At 35.9% G+C, this 19,955-nt stretch overlaps 1 protein-coding gene across 1 annotated transcript; it reads left to right on the top strand.

Annotated features, from left to right (window-relative positions):
- The first annotated feature begins 783 nt into the window (after window positions 1-783).
- On the top strand, window positions 784-19,387 carry LOC125683735 (UBX domain-containing protein 4-like). The gene is made up of 12 exons (XM_048925177.2): window positions 784-960; window positions 1,401-1,506; window positions 4,424-4,452; window positions 6,067-6,185; window positions 7,136-7,287; window positions 10,045-10,099; window positions 10,286-10,455; window positions 11,948-12,070; window positions 12,425-12,527; window positions 16,843-16,965; window positions 17,295-17,491; window positions 18,873-19,387. The coding sequence occupies exons 1-12, from the start codon at window positions 879-881 to the stop codon at window positions 18,988-18,990; spliced, it is 1,377 nt and encodes a 458-aa protein (XP_048781134.2). The 5' UTR covers window positions 784-878; the 3' UTR covers window positions 18,991-19,387.
- The last annotated feature ends 568 nt before the right edge of the window (window positions 19,388-19,955 follow it).

Here is a 19,955-nt window from a genome sequence, read left to right as displayed (position 1 = left end):
GATGTTTGCGCTAGGGGGTCATTTATGTGGGAGGAAACCCACGTGTCCGAGCGGGCGACCGCCATACCCTCTCACATACAACCACTGCCGATCACACCTGGATCGAACTCGGGTCGCAGCGGTGAGAAGTGAGAGCGCTACCCGTACACCCATGCAGTTGATAAGAACATTAATTGATTTGATGCACACATCAATGATTCAGTTATATTATATGTGCATAAAATGATTTGATGATCTCTTTAAAACAGTTAGAGATATCTTTATAAGTTGATGAGATATCTTATAAAAAATAATTTATGAGATATCTTATAAAATATACTGTGTTTAGGATTAATTTTGCTCCTTATTTTTGCATCTCTACACTTGTGGACAGTTTCGCCTTGTGTAAATGCAAGTCGCTCAGACATAGTTGTGTTAAAAGAGAGATATAAATTGAGAGAAAACAGCTAGGTTCGCCCATGCCCTCTGGCAATGAGCTAGGATGAAATTAGAGGCAAAAATAAAACGGGGCGAATAATTCACTGTATACAGTATATGATATCTTTTAAGTTTATGAGATATCTTATAAAACATATATAAGATAACTTGCATGTTTTATGAGATATATTTTATAAAGAATATCTCATAAACTTTAGAAAATATCTTCTAACTTTTATAAGGTATCTTATAAAATTTATGAGACATCTTTACAGAGGAATAAATGTAAAAACGGAGTGCCTTAGAAAACTCGTACTTTTGAGAGATTTCATTGTCTGTTGAGTTGAACCGAAAATCATTTGTACGACTTAATATTCCTAAAATGATGAATGTACTTCCGGTTTCATTTTCGTTATCATTTCATTTTGCATTTGTCACACTGAAAACATCGATTCTAGAAGATGAACTGGTTTAGCGGAAGTATTCCTGATGCCATACAGAGATCAAAACGACAGAAAGTTGTGTTTATTGTTTACATCTATGGTAAGTTTACCATTGGATTCTGAAAAAAAAAAAATCCCCAAATCTATTTTTGTTAATCGACAAAATTCTGCTTGCTCACTTAAACTTGCGTGAGACATTTTATATATATAAAAACAATACTTCCTATAAAACGTAACTTTGATATGAATTGATATAACAATATAGGCTGTGGTCTCAATAGCAAAAATCGGTGACGACACGGTTAGAATAATCAAACTGCCTTGCCTCCGATCCGCTCGCCACGGGTGCATAGAATAATCGGAATGGCGTTGTAAAAAATGGTATCACAATAAAACCGGGTCCGTAGGAGATCTACCATTTTAACTATTAAACAGTATTTAACGATATAGACACTGGTCCTATATTACAGTACGTGTATGTGACGCTTTGTCAGAGTTCTACCATTGTTAATACAGACGGTGTTTTGACTCTGATTGTAGGACAGAATGACATGTCTACAGAGATGGATAAAGTGTGGAATGAAACAGATGTAGTGTCAACTTGCAATAGCAATGGATGTGTAGCTATTAAAATAGCAGCTAACAGGTAAAGATGTAGCTATGAAAACTAACGGGTAAAGATGTGCAGGTTTGAAATCATGTAAACTTAATTATCTGATTAAAATGATATGCCAATATCTTTGATTCATTATTTGGATGGTCATCTGAGTGGAGGAAGGACATAGTCTGATTAAAAATCAAATCTCTCACTTTGTTCTATTATTTGAACACAGCATTCATTCAAATGATGGAAATGAAGTGAGAGATTAAATTTTTTATCCAGTTATGTTTTTTTTTCAGCTGAAATGACCTAGTAAGTTTTCTGATCAAAATGTTTTTGTTATGTGTTATAAGCTTTTCATATTTTTGATTTTTGCAGGGTTTGACATTAACTTTTTTGGGCACTAGACCAATCAGGCTACTTAAAATGATTTTTGCTAGACCTGACCTTACATCCACTAGCCCTGACCAACGTTCCAGAAAAAAATCTTATAAGATTCTCCATATCTAAATACATGTACTTAATTTATATGAAAAACGTTAAGTTTGAACTAAAATGCATTTAATTGTCTCAAAAAAATCTTTAATCTCGTCATTCAATTTGATGCTTTTACTTTCAACCCTTTTTTCAGTTTCTTTAAATTTTTACTGGCACAGAAATTCTTTAATCCATTTAGAATAAATTGACCTCAATATTTTTTTTTAAATTTCTATTTCATAAGCCCTGCTTTGTTTCTACCCAACGTTTTCCTTTTTTGTCTTTCTTGAGACATCTTTTGCTTTCATTGAGGACGAGATTTCATGTTTGATTATATAGACATTCCCGCACATATGTTTAATAAACACTTTCTTATATTCAATTCAAATGAACCGTTTTGGTGTTTTTTTTTAATGAAAATGAATTCAATAATTCTATTTAACCAAAACATAACATTAAACACATTAACAATGTGTAGATGTCGTAGAACATCACTTACGACCGCGACTTATTAGAACTAAAGATAGAGATTATGTCATCATGCGGTTCAAAATTGCTCGCAAACTCTTTACAGTTATTTTTTTTATGAATAAAATATCTTATGATTTAAAGTAAAGTTTCTTAAATTTGTTTATATTTTTAACACGACCAGTCGGACTAGTAAATAAACATTTTACCCGATCGGACCTATCATTTAGTAGTCTCGGTCGGTCGGACGTGCCTTAGTGTCAAACCCTGCTTTTGGGTTAGAAATTTGCTGTATAAGACTTGCATAGAATGCAAAAGTTAGAATATCAGTTATTCAGTCAATCATGAAAACTTGCACTTGGCTTCGGTCATTTCCAATTCTACTTGACCAATTACAACCAATCTTATCTTAACAGAAATGTCTTTAAACACAGGAGTCTGAAGTTTTATCAAAATTAGATTGAAATAAAAATCCTTAAAAAAATTATTCATCTTTTTTATATATATATAGAAGACGGATAATTTTTTTCCGGACTTTTATTTCCATTTAATTAATATGAATTCAGACTCCCGTTATTTAGGTAAAGGAATTAATTTTTTTTTTCAAATGAAGGTTTCTTAATCATCTAAGATTTTACTGCTGAGAAAGACACGAGCCATGATTCATGATTGTGAGAGTCTGTAGAGGAGAAATGCATTATTTTACTCTTTTTATTACACATATGATGCATTAGTAAGATTAAACAACCAATATGTCTCTCTAGTAGGTCAGTATAACATTTCTGTTTCACAGTTCACTGTTAGTACATAGATTCTGGATGCTAGCAAACAAGATTTAAATAAAGTTGGCAGTGGTTGGTATTGTAGATTTAAAATCAAGTCCAAGAGGTCTGGTTGTCCATACTGCTGAACGTCATAAATTCACACTCGAGTGATTGTAATTAAATTAAGTTTTGCATTGGAATTTACATTATGTATAAGTAAATCATTCTATACGGAAGTTCCGAGTTCTCCAAGAGTTATTTCCCTTTGTCAAACTCTTCCGTAAATTATGACGTAAAATATGATGACAGTGGGTACATTTGCTAATTACTAACGTTTTATTATTTCTTAAAAGATGATATCCAGAGTTTCTGAGACCATCCTATCTCAGGGGAAAGGCAACTTTAGTGAGTTTATGAGTATTGGATAACAAAATGGCTCAAACAAATACTGTTAATTGCCATCTTTCTTTGATAAAAGCGTCACTCATGTAGAAGAGAAACGAATAATGATTTAATAGACAATCTGATGGTCTTATTCAAACAGATTATGCTTGATATGGCCAGAATATACATACCAGTGATTGATATAAACAAAAGTTACGCTTTTATTACATTAATTGTACGTAATTGTTATGTACAATGCCAGTCTACGATATAATGTATACATTGTGTACCGACCATACGTCATAAAATGCGAAAGAGTTCGACAAAGGGAAATAATTTTTGTGTAACTCGGAACTTGCGTATTAAAACTTTTCCTTATAAGTACAGCAAGGGTATAATTTAACACTATTCAAAAATCCTTATGTATTAGAGATTCAAGTTTTACAAATCATGTTAGTCTTATCACTGTATGAGTGAGATGAGCATTGTAGGCCACTTGTTACTTTACATCTCAATATGAGGGAAAGATTCTTGATGAGACGTAAAAAACCTATAATCAATCAATTATTTTGTTACCTTTACATCACAATATGAGTGAAAAATTCTTGATGAGACGTAAAAAACCTATAATCAATCATCTTGTTACCTTTACATCTCAATATGAGTGAAAGATTGTTGACGAGACGTAAAGAAACAAATAATCAATCATCTTGTTACCTTTACATCTCAGCATAAGTGAAATATTCTTGACGAGACGTAAAAAAACAAATAATCATTTATCATGTTACCTTTTGAAAAGTATGGGAAGTGAGATGAAGATGTAAGGTAATTATATAGAGGTTAACATTTTTCTTTCTTTCATGTTTTAGTGATGCCTGTGGTCATTTCTCACAGATCTGTATCCTTTTTGTTGTGGAAAGTTCGATATCAGTATGTTCATATATAACATGTTCAATAGGGAACAAGATGTAATGGTCCTAGTGGACATTCATACACTGTCTGCTGAACACCTGTATACTGACTTCTGAACACCTTCACATTGTATACTGAACACCTGTATACTCCCTGAACACCTGACTACTGAACACCTGTACACTATCTACTGAACACACCTGTACACTGACTACTGAAAACCTGTACACTGTCTACTGAACACCTGTACACAGACTACTGAGCACCTGTACATTGTCTATTGTACATTATTTACTGAACACCTGTACACTGTCTACTGAACACTTGTATACTGACTACTGAACACCTGTATACTAACTACTAAACACCTGTACACTAACTACTGAACACCTGTACACTATTTACTGAACACCTGTACACAGACTACTGAACACCTGTACATTGTCTACTGTACACTGTCTACTGAACACATGTACACAGACAACTGAACATCTGTACACTGACTACTGAACACCTGTACACTGTCTACTGAACACCTGTACACTGTCTACTGAACACCTGTACACTGTCTACTGAACACCTGTACACAGACAACTGAACACCTGTACACAGACAACTGAACATCTGTACACTGACTACTGAACACCTGTACACTGTCTACTGAACACCTGTACACTATTTACTGAACACCTGTACACTGTCTACTGAACACCTGTACACTATTTACTGTATGCTGTCTACTGAAGACCTGTACACTAACTACTAAACACCTGTACACTGTCTACTGAACACCTGTACACAGACTACTGAACACCTGTACACTGTCTACTGAACACCTGTACACAGACTACTGAACACCTGTACACAGACTACTGAACACCTGTACACAGACTACTGAACACCTGTACACTGACTACTGAACACCTGTACACAGACAACTGAACACTTTTACACTGACAACTGAACACCTGTACACTATTTACTGAACACCTGTACACTGACTACTGAACACCTGTACACAGAGTCAGACAACTAAACACCTGTATACAGACTACTGTACACTGACTACTGAACACCTGTACACTGGCTACTGAACACCTGTACACAGACTACTGAACACCTGTACACTGGCTACTGAACACCTGTACACTGTCTACTGAACACCTGTATACTAACTTCTGAACACCTGTACACTGATTACTAAACACCTGTACACTGACTACTAAACACCTATACACTGACTACTGAACACTTGTATACTGGCTACTAAAAGCTGCAGAAAGTGTTTTATAGTAATAAACACAAGTGCTAAAATATTGTATGCCATCTAAAGGGAAGGACCTGCAGATAAAGTCACCAGACAAACAGGTAAAATTAGATTCGGTCAAGTAAAATATTTCAACATTTGGACAGGTAAAATATTTCAACATTTTCTTAGATAGATATGTGAAAACTTTCAACAGAATTACAAAAATGTCTGGTAAGTTTTTGGTAACTTTCTCAGTCTGGACTTCCTTTGGAAATTAAACTTCAAAATAACCCACACTGTCTCATTTTTACACATATCCGATCTGAGATTGAAAAACTTGACTGCATTAAGACCCTGTTGTGGTTGTGCCTTCCACGTATTTTATTGGTGTAAATGGAGCACCTATTGAAGTTACTGCTGGACACAAAGGGAAATCCGACTTTCTTCAAGTCTTACAGAATGTGCTCAAGGTATTTCAGATTGTAAACAGCACATAATGATGAAATTATTAATTATCTTATCAACTGAATAATGTTCCAAATCAGTGAAACCACAGAAAACCAGTGGAGATGTGAGAGTGGGTCTGAGTCGTCTAGTGTAGAGATGCATGTTGTATTTTTAGCTATATATTATGACCAACTGTATTTTTAACTCCAGGTCCATTTTTGTATTTTAACTACATGATGACCATTTGTCTTTTAGCTACACTAAGACCAGTTATATTTAAAGCACATATTGTCCAATTATATTTAGCTATGTGGTGACCAATTGTATTTTAGATACCAAATTTATAAAGCTGCACAAGATTCAATTGTATTTCAATTATATGATGACCAATTGTATTTCAGCTACATGATGACCGATTGTATGTTTGTTACATGATGACTGATTGTATGTCTGTTACATGATGACCGATTGTATGTCTGTTACATGATGACTGATTGTATGTCTGTTACATGATGACCGATTGTATGTCTGTTACATGATGACTGATTGTGTGTTTGTTACATGATGACTGATTGTGTGTTTGTTACATGATGACTGATTGTGTGTCTGTTACATGATGACTGATTGTATGTTTGTTACATGATGACTGATTGTGTGTCTGTTACATGATGACTGATTGTATGTCTGTTACATGATGACTGATTGTATGTCTGTTACATGATGACTGATTGTATGTCTGTTACATGATGACTGATTGTATGTCTGTTACATGATGACTGATTGTATGTCTGTTACATGATGACTGATTGTATGTCTGTTACATGATGACTGATTGTATGTTTGTTACATGATGACTGATTGTATGTCTGTTACATGATGACTGATTGTGTGTCTGTTACATGATGACTGATTGTATGTTTGTTACATGATGACTGATTGTATGTTTGTTACATGATAACCATTTGTATTTTAGCTACACAATGACCAGTTAACTGCTTCCCAGCAAAATTCCCCAACAGCAGTGATACAGCCAAACACATCCTCACAACAGCACACAGCAGAACCAAGCACATACACACAGCCAGCCCAGGAGGAAAAACCTCCCCTAGAGGAAAGAGTACAAAAGTAAGCATACTGAGAGCAAATGGAGGAAATCTAAGACTTATTTTGATAAAATAACAATAAATCAGTGTTTTAAAAAAGTTAGATTGGGTGAAGGATGTGGAAATGGGTACACATGTACTCTATAATGAATAGACGATTAGATAGCAATCGGACATCAGCAAAACCATTTATGGATAAGGTTTCCGATATGGATGTCAAAATGAAAAAAATTTCTTAGTGGATTATTTGATAGCTTTAGTCGAACAATATTTGATTATTCAAACTTTTTTAACCACAGTGAAGGTGATGTTCCTTTGTACAATTTTTATACACACATTGTTCAGTATAGCGTACTCACATACATGTATTTTCGTGCCTTTACCAACAATCAGATACGCGTAACATAAGCTACTTCAAGGCATATTGATGTTGGTTGGTCGTAGTATTAGAGAATCTTTCACTCATATTTTGCTGATGAAAGGCTACATAATTTTGGCATAATATGCTCGACCTTTATGGCCTTTGAGCAGGGAGTGATCTTTATCGTGCCACACCTGCTGTGACATGGGGACTCGGTGTTTGCGGTCTCATCCGAAGGACCGCCCCATTTAGTCTCATCTCACAACAAGCAAGGGATACTGAGGTCTATTTTAACCCGGATCCCCACGGGATATTGAATCTAAATTTAACGTTATAAATGTTTTTGAAATTAAATAAATTTGTCATGTAAAGGTGTAGTATTGGATAAACATGATAAATACCTTGAGCAGGATCACCTACGTGTAAATTCCCACGGATTAGTGCTCAGTTAACTGTAGAAGTCCTGTTAGGTAGACCCTGGTGTTAACATCCATTATGACAATTAATTAAGACAACATGCATGACACTCAGTTTATTTCAAATCAAATGCATAATTATGGCATTGGAACACATACACATGTAGAAAGAACATAAATGTTAAATGTAACTGTCTTTGATACAGTTCATACAGAGGTTTTTTTTTCTTTCTAAATTACTCTATCAGTCTTCAACATTAACCAGTGGCCCGATGCCCGAGGCCAGTAAAATCGGGATCGGGCTTCTTAAAATATTAAATCCTGGAGTCCGGTGGCCCTGTAAATGTTTTCTTATATGTTCTGTATATATTACAAATAAAGCGTGAGATTGACTCAGACTAAATGTCATGACTTAGTAGTCAAATTTCGCATAGAAAAATTATCAACCATGCTGCCTTTTCTGAAGTATAGGGAGGGGGCTCATCCGGGAAATTCAAAACCACCCAAGCGTATTTCACAATCACAACCATCCGATAAAAAAAACCCAAAAAAACTGTCGTACGAGGAGAAAAAACGAAAATTCATGCCCCATTGGACCGAGGGCAGTGTTCGAAATTAACCATAGACCGAGTATATGTTAAATGGCACTGGTCTATGCCAACTGTAATTGAGATAGACCAAATTGTCTATGCCAATTTTCTAGATTTAAAGCAATAAAGTTATCCAAGAGGGCCTTGCATGGTCAGTCGATGTCTGATAAACATTATGAGGAAAGGATGATATTACAGAAATGGAAAGAAAATACACTTTCTAAGTATATTAGAAGTAAATGAAAATGTTTTAAATTTGTGTTACTATTTTTTCAATGTTGTGGTCTATGCCAATTCGATGAGGTCTAAGTCATCTTATTTTTGGCATAGACCTGTGGTCTATACCAAGTTTTAAACCAATTTCGAACACTGCGAGGGTAGGCCTTGGCTAACATTTAAGTGATTCTGGAGAAAACAAAATGTTTTGTACGTGGTGTATACAAAACAGAGTTGAACATGAGCTGCTGATGTATCTGCGAAATTAATCAGTCTATGCGAAAGACATCGGACCGTCGGACCTGACCGATGTGCAGTGCCTTAGGTCCGATGCATCATTTTTTACACCGGACCGGAATGTCCTATGTCTCAATGTCCGGTTTTGAGCTTTACTATCTTGATGCGGAGTTTGTTATAAGTAAAAAAAATAGCACACATCCAAATACGTAAATGAATTGATTAAAACCGCATGGACTTTCTAAAGTATTATACGGGAAGGATTCCTGGTATAGTATTACTAGTATAATAAATAAGATTCCCTTGGTTTTGCATTTTCACGTGTTTCACTTTTTTACATTAGGTTTTTCGGTCTGACAAAATTTGGTTCGGCCCGGTGTGTTCATTGATTACACTGGGCCGAATGTCCTGTGTGGTCCAAAAACTTTCGCATATACTGGATTAATATGTTGAAAAATAATATAATCCTTTTAATGTCAGTTGTTCTTTAACTATGATCATCTTGACCTGTATTTTCCTACAGTAGAAGAACTGTGCATGTGTCTATAGAGTAGAATCAGCAAATAACAAGAGGTCAAATTAGAAAATAAACATTTTGGGCCTGCAAAATATTGTTCGGGCTTGCACAATTATTATACTGGGAGGCCCGAAGGGCCTGTGCTTTACAAAGTTTTTCGTGAAGACTGCTCTATCCACTGCTGCACTGTTGTGTAGTTTTGATACAAGGAAACATGCAGACAATTTTTTTTTACAGACTATTCAAATAAAAAAAAAAAATAGTTGAGGGTAGATTGTATCAAAAAATATTTGAATATTGGTTGACATCCCTAGTTTCCAAGTGTACCCGCAGAACACTGTAACTTCTTGTATCAAGTCATTGCACCCAATTATATTGGAAATATACACGTCAGACGAAAGAAACGCTGAGGATACTTATACCTTTCAAAAATGTGTTTCAGAGCAAAAGGGAAGATGGAAGAGAGAAAAATCAACCGAGAGAAAACTGACAATGAGGTAACTATGTGTGCTAGACATGAACATGTTTTATGCAGACAAGAATAGATGTGTATTATATACCATGTATATACTCTGTGCATGTGTGCTTTTATTTGTAAAACTGGGTGATTTAGAGAGAAAAAACCCACTTTTCTGTCAGTCTGTGTGAATTTGTTAAAATATAAATGGGTTAATTTGTAAAAGAAAGAAAAACAGGAAGAGAAGGACAGAAGGAAACTTGGAAAAGACATGCAGACACTGAAGGAGTATCAGAAGGAGAGAGAGATGAAGGAGTCTGTAGAGCAGATGAGGAAAGAGAAAGCGGAGGAGAAACGTCAGAGAGACAAAATCAAGGAGCAGATTGCCAGGGACAGGTATGTCAGACAAAATCATGGAGCAGATCATCAGGGACAGGTATGTCAGACAAAATCATGGAGCAGATCGTCAGGGATAGGTATGTCAGACAAAATCATGGAGCAGATCATCAGGGATAGGTATGTCAGACAAAATCATGGAGCAGATCATCAGGGATAGGTATGTCAGACAAAATCATGGAGCAGATCGCCAGGGACAGGTATGTCAGACAAAATCAAGGAGCAGATCGCCAGGGACAGGTATGTCAGACAAAATTAAGGAGCAGATCGCCAGGGATAGGTACAACACTTACTTGAAACCAATGTTTATTCATGATGACCTTTGCCTGGAGGTTATAAAACTTTTACCGTACTCAAACTCATGTTTGTTTTTTAGTACAATTCTGAGCAAGCTTCGAAACATACTCGAAAAATCTTGAGGATGTACTCCATTTGAGTGTGAGGATGATTTTATAAAAGTTTTATAACTTTCACTTTTTAGTATGAGTACGATTTGGAGCAGAGTTTTCAGTACAAATGACTGAGCTTTGAAATTTTACATGTACTTGCTTTGATCAGTAGATTTATTCATCATTCATTGTAACTGTAGTGCTTTTGTTTACGTTTATTATCAATAACAATTTCAATAAGTTACTGTAGAACGATATTTTCCGTCTTCATCATTATTACAGTGATCAGTTTATCATTTACAAAGCGTAACACAAATCCGGGTATCAGAAATACTGAACTGAACGTGATAACGGTGATTTATTGTTAAGAAATTTGACTGAAATTCGTAAAATGTAAGTGTTGCAGCATCAAATAAAGTAATAAATATACAAAATACATGCAAATGCAAACGTTTTAAAAAATTAATCCACAACTTCAAACTAAAACTTATACCGCTTAAGGTGTGTTTGTTTACCTGTCAAATAGAACAACATAAAACATTACACAGTATTGGTGTCAGATTCATCAACTTCAATTTCTTGAACCCTCGGATATCTTGAAGTTTTTCTTCAGTCCTAACAAGTTCGAGAAATCGAAGTTCACCTGTATTTGATATTCTTAAAATTCTAATTTGATTTAGCTTCCTAAGGGAGAGTCTTTGGTTTTTTAGCTTACCACAAAAGTGTAAACAATTTTTGGGTATGCTCGTTCTTTCTAATTTGTTTATTTTTGCATTTTAAGTTCAAATGAGGATTTTGATATTCTAGAATTTTTCAAAGTTCGTGAATTAATGCTCTAAGCTGCGAATAAGCTGTCTATAAGAGCGTTGGGGGGGTTGGGGGGGGGGGGTTTCTTGTCTTGTCCGTGAGAGAGAGGGGGGGGGGATTTCTTGTCTTGTCTGTGAGAGAGGAGAGGTGTTATTTGTCTCCAAGAGAGGGGGAAGGGGAGAGAATTTCTTGTCCTGTCTGTAAGAGAGGGGAGGGGGAGAGAATTTCTTGTCCTGTCTGTAAGAGAGGGGAAGGGAAGGACTAAATACTGATGAAATATCTTATTCTGTCTACAGGGAAGAGCGGGCAGCTCGCTTCAGGAAGGAGAAAGAGGAACTACAGCAAGCCCAGGAGGAAAAGAAACAGGCCCAGTCATCAGTCCGGCAAAAACTCTCCGAGGAGGAGGAAGCCAAGAAATTGTAACTATTACTGAATCAGTTATATTGTAATCATTAATAGTGAATCAGTTATATTGTAACCATTAGTGAATCAGTTATATTGTAACCATTAATAGTGAATCAGTTATATTGTAACCATTAGTGAATCAGTTATATTGTAACCATTAGTGAATCAGTTATATTGTAACCATTTGTGAATCAGTTATAGGATGGTTGTGTGAAAGGAAGAATATCTTACTGAACGAATATTGAAGCTGAAGAATGGTTACACTACTTGTATTGTACATGATTGTACCAATACCACACTGATTTATTTCTTATAGACAAACAAAAGCCATGTAATTCTGTTGATATGTGTATTTAATAATTTTTCAGGGAGACCGCCAGGATCCAGGTGCGCTTGCCTGACGGAACCTCAGTATCAGATTCTTTTCCTTCGTCCAACGCCCTGCAAGTTGTTCATTCCTTTGTTACAAAAGTAAGGTTGTGTCCGTAGTAAGTTTGTGTCCGTAGTAAGTTTGTGTCCGTAGTAAGTTTGTGTCCGTAGTAAGTTTACCCAAAAAGTAAGTCCCTGAAATATAACCCCTTTCCTTTTTAGCTCACCTGATCCGAAGGTTCAAGTGAGCTATTCTGATCACATTTTGTCCGGCGTCCGTCTGTCTGTCCGTCTGTCTGTAAACTTTTCACATTTTCGACTTCTTCCCCAGAACCACTGGGCCAATTTCAACCTAACTTGGCCAAAAGCATCCTTGGGTGAAGGGCTTTCAAGTTTGTTCAAATGAAGGGCCATGTCCCTTTCAAAGGGGAGATAATCACAAAAATGCAAAAATAGGGTGGGGTCATTTAAAAATCTTCTTCTCAAGAACCACTGGGCCAGAAGAGCTGAAATTTACCTGAAAGCTTTCTGACATATTTCAGATTCAAGTTTGTTCAAATCATGGCCCCCGGTGGTAGGATGGGGCCACAAGGGGGGATCAAAGTTTTACATACAAATATATAGGGAAAAACTTTAAAAATCTTCTTCTCAAGAACCACTAAACCAGAAAAGCTGAGATTTACATGAAAGCTTCCTGACATAATGCAGATTCAAGTGTGTTCAAATCATGGGCCCCTGGGGTTGGATGGGGCCACAATAGGGGATCAAAGTTTTACATACAAATATATAGGAAAAATCTTTAAAAATCTTCTTCTCAAGAACCACTAAGCCAGAAAAGCTGATTTTTACATGAAAACTTTCTGACATAGTGCAGATTCAAGTTTGTTCAAATCATGGCCCCCGGGGATAAGATGGGGCCCCAAGGAGGGGATCAAAGTTTTACACACAAATATATAGGGAAAAACTTTAAAAATCTTCTTCTCAAGAACCACTAAGCCAGAAAAGCTGAGATTTACATGAAAGCTTCCTGACATAATGCAGATTCAAGTTTGTTCAAATCATGGGCCCCGGAGGTTGGATGGGGCCACAATAGGGGATCAAAGTTTTACATACAAATATATAGAAAAAATCTTTAAAAATCTTCTTCTCAAGAACCACTGAGTCAGAAAAGCTGATTTTTACATGAAAACTTCCTGACATAGTGCAGATTCAAGTTTGTTCAAATCATGGCCCCCGGGGATAAGATGGGGCCCCAAGGGGGGATCAAAGTTTTACACACAAATATATAGGGAAAAACTTTAAAAATCTTCTTCTCAAGAACCACTAAGCCAGAAAAGCTGAGATTTACATGAAAGCTTCCTGACATAATGCAGATTCAAGTGTGTTCAAATCATGGGCCCCTGGGGTTGGATGGGGCCACAATAGGGGATCAAAGTTTTACATACAAATATATAGGAAAAATCTTTAAAAATCTTCTTCTCAAGAACCACTAAGCCAGAAAAGCTGATTTTTACATGAAAACTTTCTGACATAGTGCAGATTCAAGTTTGTTCAAATCATGGCCCCCGGGGATAAGATGGGGCCCCAAGGGGGGATCAAAGTTTTACACACAAATATATAGGGAAAAACTTTAAAAATCTTCTTCTCAAGAACCACTAAGCCAGAAAAGCTGAGATTTACATGAAAGCTTCCTGACATAATGCAGATTCAAGTTTGTTCAAATCATGGGCTCCGGGGGTTGGATGGGGCCACAATAGGGGATCAAAGTTTTAAATACAAATATATAGGAAAAATCTTCTTCTCAAGAACCACTAAGCCAGAAAAGCTGATTTTTACATGAAAACTTTCTGACATAGTGCAGATTCAAGTTTGTTCGAATCATGGGCTCCAGGAGTAGGATGGGGCCACAAGGGGGATCAAAGTTTTACATACAAATATATAGTTAAAATCTTTTTCTCAATAACCACTGAGTCAGAAAAGCTGATATTTACAAGAAAACTTTCTGACATAGTGCAGATTCAAGTTTGTTCAAATCATGGTCCCCGGGGGTTAGGATGGGGCCACAAATGGGGAGGGGGGGGGGGTCAAAGTTTTACATACAAATATAGAAAAAAGCTTTAAAAGAACCATTGGGCCAAAGAAGTTGACATTTACATGAAAACTTTCTGACATAGTGTAGATTCAAGTTTGCAAAGGGTAGTTTGGGCCATAATAAGGACCAAGGTTTTACATGCAAATATATATGGAAAGTCTTCAGATATGGGCCAAGGTGACTCAGGTGAGCGATGTGGCCCATGGGCCTCTTGTTTATTTTGTGTTCATTTATCATTCATTTATCTTTAACTTAGCATTTACAATTTTGTTATTTTGCTCATTTATTGATACATTTGAGATCAGTTTATTGATACATGTGAGATCAGTTTATTGATACATGTGAGATCAGTTTATTGATACATGTGAGATCAGTTTATTGTTACATGTGAGATCAGTTTATTGATACATTTGAGATTAGTGCTTGTTTATTGATACTTGTGAGATCAGTGCTTGTTTATTGATACATGTGAGATCAGTTTAATGATACATGTGAGATCAGTGTATTGATACATGTGAGATCAGTTTATTGATACATGTGAGATCAGTGTATTGATACATGTGAGATCAGTTTATTGATGCATATGAGATTAGTGCTTGTTTATTGATACATGTGAGATCAGTTCATTGATACATGTGAGATCAGTTTATTGATACATGTGAGATCAGTTTATTGATGCATGTGAGATTAGTGCTTGTTTATTGATACATGTGAGATCAGTGTATTGATACATGTGAGATCAGTTTATTGATACATGTGAGATCAGTGTATTGATACATGTGAGATCAGTTCATTGATACATGTGAGATCAGTTTATTGATGCATGTGAGATCAGTGTATTGATACTTGTGAGATTAGTGCTTGTTTATTGATACATGTGAGATCAGTTTATTGTTACATGTGAGATCAGTGTATTGATACATGTGAGATCAGTTTATTGATGCATGTGAGATCAGTGTATTGATACATGTGAGATCAGTGTATTGATACATGTGAGATCAGTGTATTGATACATGTGAGATCAGTTCATTGATACATGTGAGATCAGTTTATTGATGCATGTGAGATCAGTGTATTGATACTTGTGAGATTAGTGCTTGTTTATTGATACATGTGAGATCAGTTTATTGTTACATGTGAGATCAGTGTATTGATACATGTGAGATCAGTGTATTGATACATGTGAGATCAGTTCATTGATGCATGTGAGATCAGTGTATTGATACATGTGAGATCAGTTCATTGATACATGTGAGATCAGTTCATTGATACATGTGAGATCAGTTTATTGATACTTGTGAGATCAGTTCATTGATGCATGTGAGATCAGTGTATTGATACATGTGAGATCAGTTCATTGATACATGTGAGATCAGTTCATTGATACATGTGAGATCAGTTTATTGATACATGTGAGATCAGTGTATTGATACTTGTGAGATCAGTGTATTGATACATGTGAGATCAGTTTATTGATACTTGTGAGATCAGTGTATTGATACTTGTGAGATCAGTTTATTGATACATGTGAGATCAGTGTATTGATACTTGTGAGATCAGTTTATTGATACTTGTGAGATCAGTTTATTGATACATGTGAGATTAGTGCTTGTTTATTGATACATGTGAGATCAGTGTATTGATACTTGTGAGATCAGTTTATTGATACTTGTGAGATCAGTTTATTGATACATGTGAGATTAGTGCTTGTTTATTGATACATGTGAGATCAGTTTATTGATACATGTGAGATCAGTTTATTGATACTTGTGAGATCAGTTTATTGATACTTGTGAGATTAGTGCTTGTTTATTGATACATGTGTATAAAAATTTTAAAAAATATAAAGAGAGGGAAGGAGATAAACAGAGAGAGGAGAAAGAAATGTACGATTATACAATATAGGTGTGTGTATTAATATAGAATTAACATAGACAGATTTAAATATTTACAATATCATAATTAAATTGCACTGAACAGTGTTTTTGTTTCACTTTTATACCTAGAGAACTTTCACGTAAAAGTACATGAAACGTTGTAAAATTGTGATGTTACGTTGCAAAATTGCGACGTCAATAACAATCTGGCCAAAACAATGGGTACTTTGAAGGTCAATAACTAAAAAAAAATGAAAAGATATTCAAAAAAGGATAACATATTTAAAAAAATGGATATTCTTGGTTTTTGTCCCTGAGAATAATATCATGTTCTGATTAAGGGCCATTTTTGGCTATTCGTGGCTCTGGTTCTTTTTTCAACTGTTCCATTAATAAATTCCAGTTTAATGTTGACATCATACATTATTTTCTGATGTCTATGTTACAGCATGTTGGTGGCGATGTGACCCTTTCCACAGTTTACCCCAAGAGGATTTTTACATTAGATGATATGTCACAGACCCTGTTGTCTCTAAACCTGGCACCCTCCTCGGTGTTGATAGCCGTGCCTGTAAGTACTTAAGCATATTCACCCTTCTTTGTGTTTTAAAATAGCTGTACTGCTGAGTAATTAAGCATACCAATAGCCAAACCTAGAATATACACCTAGAACTGACCTCATTGTTTACATTCCTCTAACAAAATCAGAGGTGATTGTATTTGACCTATTTATGCTGTCAAATTATAGGAAGAAGGCTCTATCAATTCAAGGTCATGGGTTAATATTCAAGGACACCTTGACATCTGGATGTGAATTTCTTTTCTAGTTAATGTTTATGATAAACATTTTATTTTTGTTGGTAGGGTACATTAATTTATTTAAAAGAACTGCTTTTATAGAGAAAGTCTACCAGCCTATCCAAACCAGGCAATGGAGGGGGCGGAATTCTGGCCCTGATATTGGCTCCACTTCTATTTCTGTGGAACATGATCCGCGTTTTCTTGTTTGGTGGAGCTTCACAACCAAACTCTGAGGCTTCTCCACCAGACACTGAGGAATCTCAGCCGCTTCCTCAGAGAAGTGGCAGGCCACAAACGTAAGTACAAATCAGACTAGTGCAGGCCTCAAATGTAAGTACAAATCAGACTAGTGCAGGCCTCAAACGTAAGTACAAATCAGACTAGTGCAGGCCTCAAATGTAAGTACAAATCAGACTAGTGCAGGCCTCAAATGTAAGTACAAATCAGACTAGTGCAGGCCACAAACGTAAGTACAAATCAGACTAGTGCAGGCCACAAACGTAAGTACAAATCAGACTAGTGCAGGCCTCAAACGTAAGTACAAATCAGACTAGTGCAGGCCTCAAACGTAAGTACAAATCAGACTAGTGCAGGCCTCAAACGTAAGTACAAATCAGACTAGTGCAGGCCTCAAACGTAAGTACAAATCAGACTAGTGCAGGCCTCAAACGTAAGTACAAATCAGACTAGTGCAGGCCTCAAAAGTAAGTACAAATCAGACTAGTGCAGGCCACAAACGTAAGTACAAATCAGAATGCAAGTACAAATCAGAATAGTGCAAGATCTCAACCACACAAATCAGTTATTATGATGCCCAACCTCACAAATCAGTTATTATGATGCTCAACGTAAAGGTAAACTAAAATGGTCCTTAACAACACAAGTCCTCAATCATAAAAGTTCTTCCCTGATTGTGTAGTGGTATATGATATTCTTGTGCTGTAGAGCCTCATCACTGATTGTGTAGTGATATATGATATTCTTGTTGTGCTGTAGAGCCTCATCACTGATTGTGTAGTGATATATGATATTCTTGTTGTGCTGTAGAGCCTCATCACTGATTGTGTAGTGATATATGATGTTCTTGTGCTGTAGAGCCTCATCACTGATTGTGTAGTGATATATGATGTTCTTGTGCTGTAGAGCCTCATCACTGATTGTGTAGTGATATATGATATTCTTGTTGTGCTATAGAGCCTCATCACTGATTGTGTAGTGATATATGATATTCTTGTTGTGCTGTAGAGCCTCATCACTGATTGTGTAGTGATATATGATATTCTTGTTGTGCTGTAGAGCCTCATCACTGATTGTGTAGTGATGTATGATATTCTTGTGCTGTAGAGCCTCATCACTGATTGTGTAGTGATATATGATATTCCTGTTGTACTGTAGAGCCTCATCACTGATTGTGTAGTGATATATGATGTTCTTGTTGTACTGTAGAGCCTCATCACTGATTGTGTAGTGATATATGATGTTCTTGTGCTGTAGAGCCTCATCACTGATTGTGTAATGATATATGATATTCTTGTTGTGCTGTAGAGCCTCATCACTGATTGTGTAGTGATATATGATATTCCTGTTGTGCTGTAGAGCCTCATCACAGATTGTGTAGTGGTATATGATATTCTTGTTGTGCTGGTTGTGTTGATATATAATGTTGTTGTGTTTTAGAGCCTACCAGAGGAAACCTCTGAATCGCACTGAGGGAAATGTTCGCCGGTTGACAGACATGAAAGATGATGATGATGAAAATGCAACATGGAATGGTAACTCTACTCAACAAATGTAAGAACCATTCGGAGAAAGCCATGTGAATGCAGAATGAACCAATGGGAATTCGGTTTTTAGAAAATATGCTTGGACCAAATCTTAGATTTTTTTTCTTTCAATAGAAGTGATATTAAGATGGATATGCATGAACAGTCTTAAGTATTGAAAGTCATGTCTAGCACAGACTGTGTGTTGCATAAATAAAAACTAAAATGAACATACTGATTAAGCATCTGTTAAACTGCTAGAGCAGCTTTACTACAAAATCTCTGACGTCAAGGGTTATATCCTTATAGGGGTTTCCATCACAAGATATGTGTTTCTAATTTAAGTTATTTTAGTGTACCAGGAGGAGACAGAAGGTGTTGTTTTTATATTTTTTTCCTTTATCGTTTCAATAAATTTGTTAAACTTGATTTTGGTTTTTGTCATTTTTGGTACATGTATGCTGAAAGCCTATAATATTGTAGCATGTACAAATTCAACAAAGTCCCATAACTCCTGTAAAATTTGTCGAATCAAAATAGCAGCGCAATATGATCAACTACATATGGTGACTAACAGTCCTACAAAATTTGAACAAAATCCGTTGAGCGGTTTTGGAGTAACGTCCACAAAGTCAAGTGGGACAAATGGACGGACGTATTTCTATGTGTGTGCCCTTCCGCATTGTCGTGGAAGACAAAAACATCTGTAAATCTGTTGATATACTAAATTGAAACTAAATAGATATTTAGAAGGAACAAACTATAAATATCATAATCCAGTGGACCGTAGGGTGTTTCGTTACCGTGTGGGTCCAAAATTCTCATGGGGATTATTTTCTTTGTCATCTGAAAGACTTCTTTAAGTTCATACAGTATAAAAACTAAATGTATATTTAGGAAAAGTAGAAATGGATGTACCAAAATTGTGAATGTTACAACCCCAGAGTTCTAACTCTAGGACGGGTCCAAAATATTAATATATTAAGTAAAGTCTTTA

Source organism: Ostrea edulis, chromosome 6 (assembly GCF_947568905.1).
Source record: "Ostrea edulis chromosome 6, xbOstEdul1.1, whole genome shotgun sequence".
Taxonomy (NCBI): Eukaryota; Metazoa; Mollusca; class Bivalvia; order Ostreida; family Ostreidae; genus Ostrea; species Ostrea edulis.
This window is presented reverse-complemented; position numbering and strand designations above follow the sequence as displayed.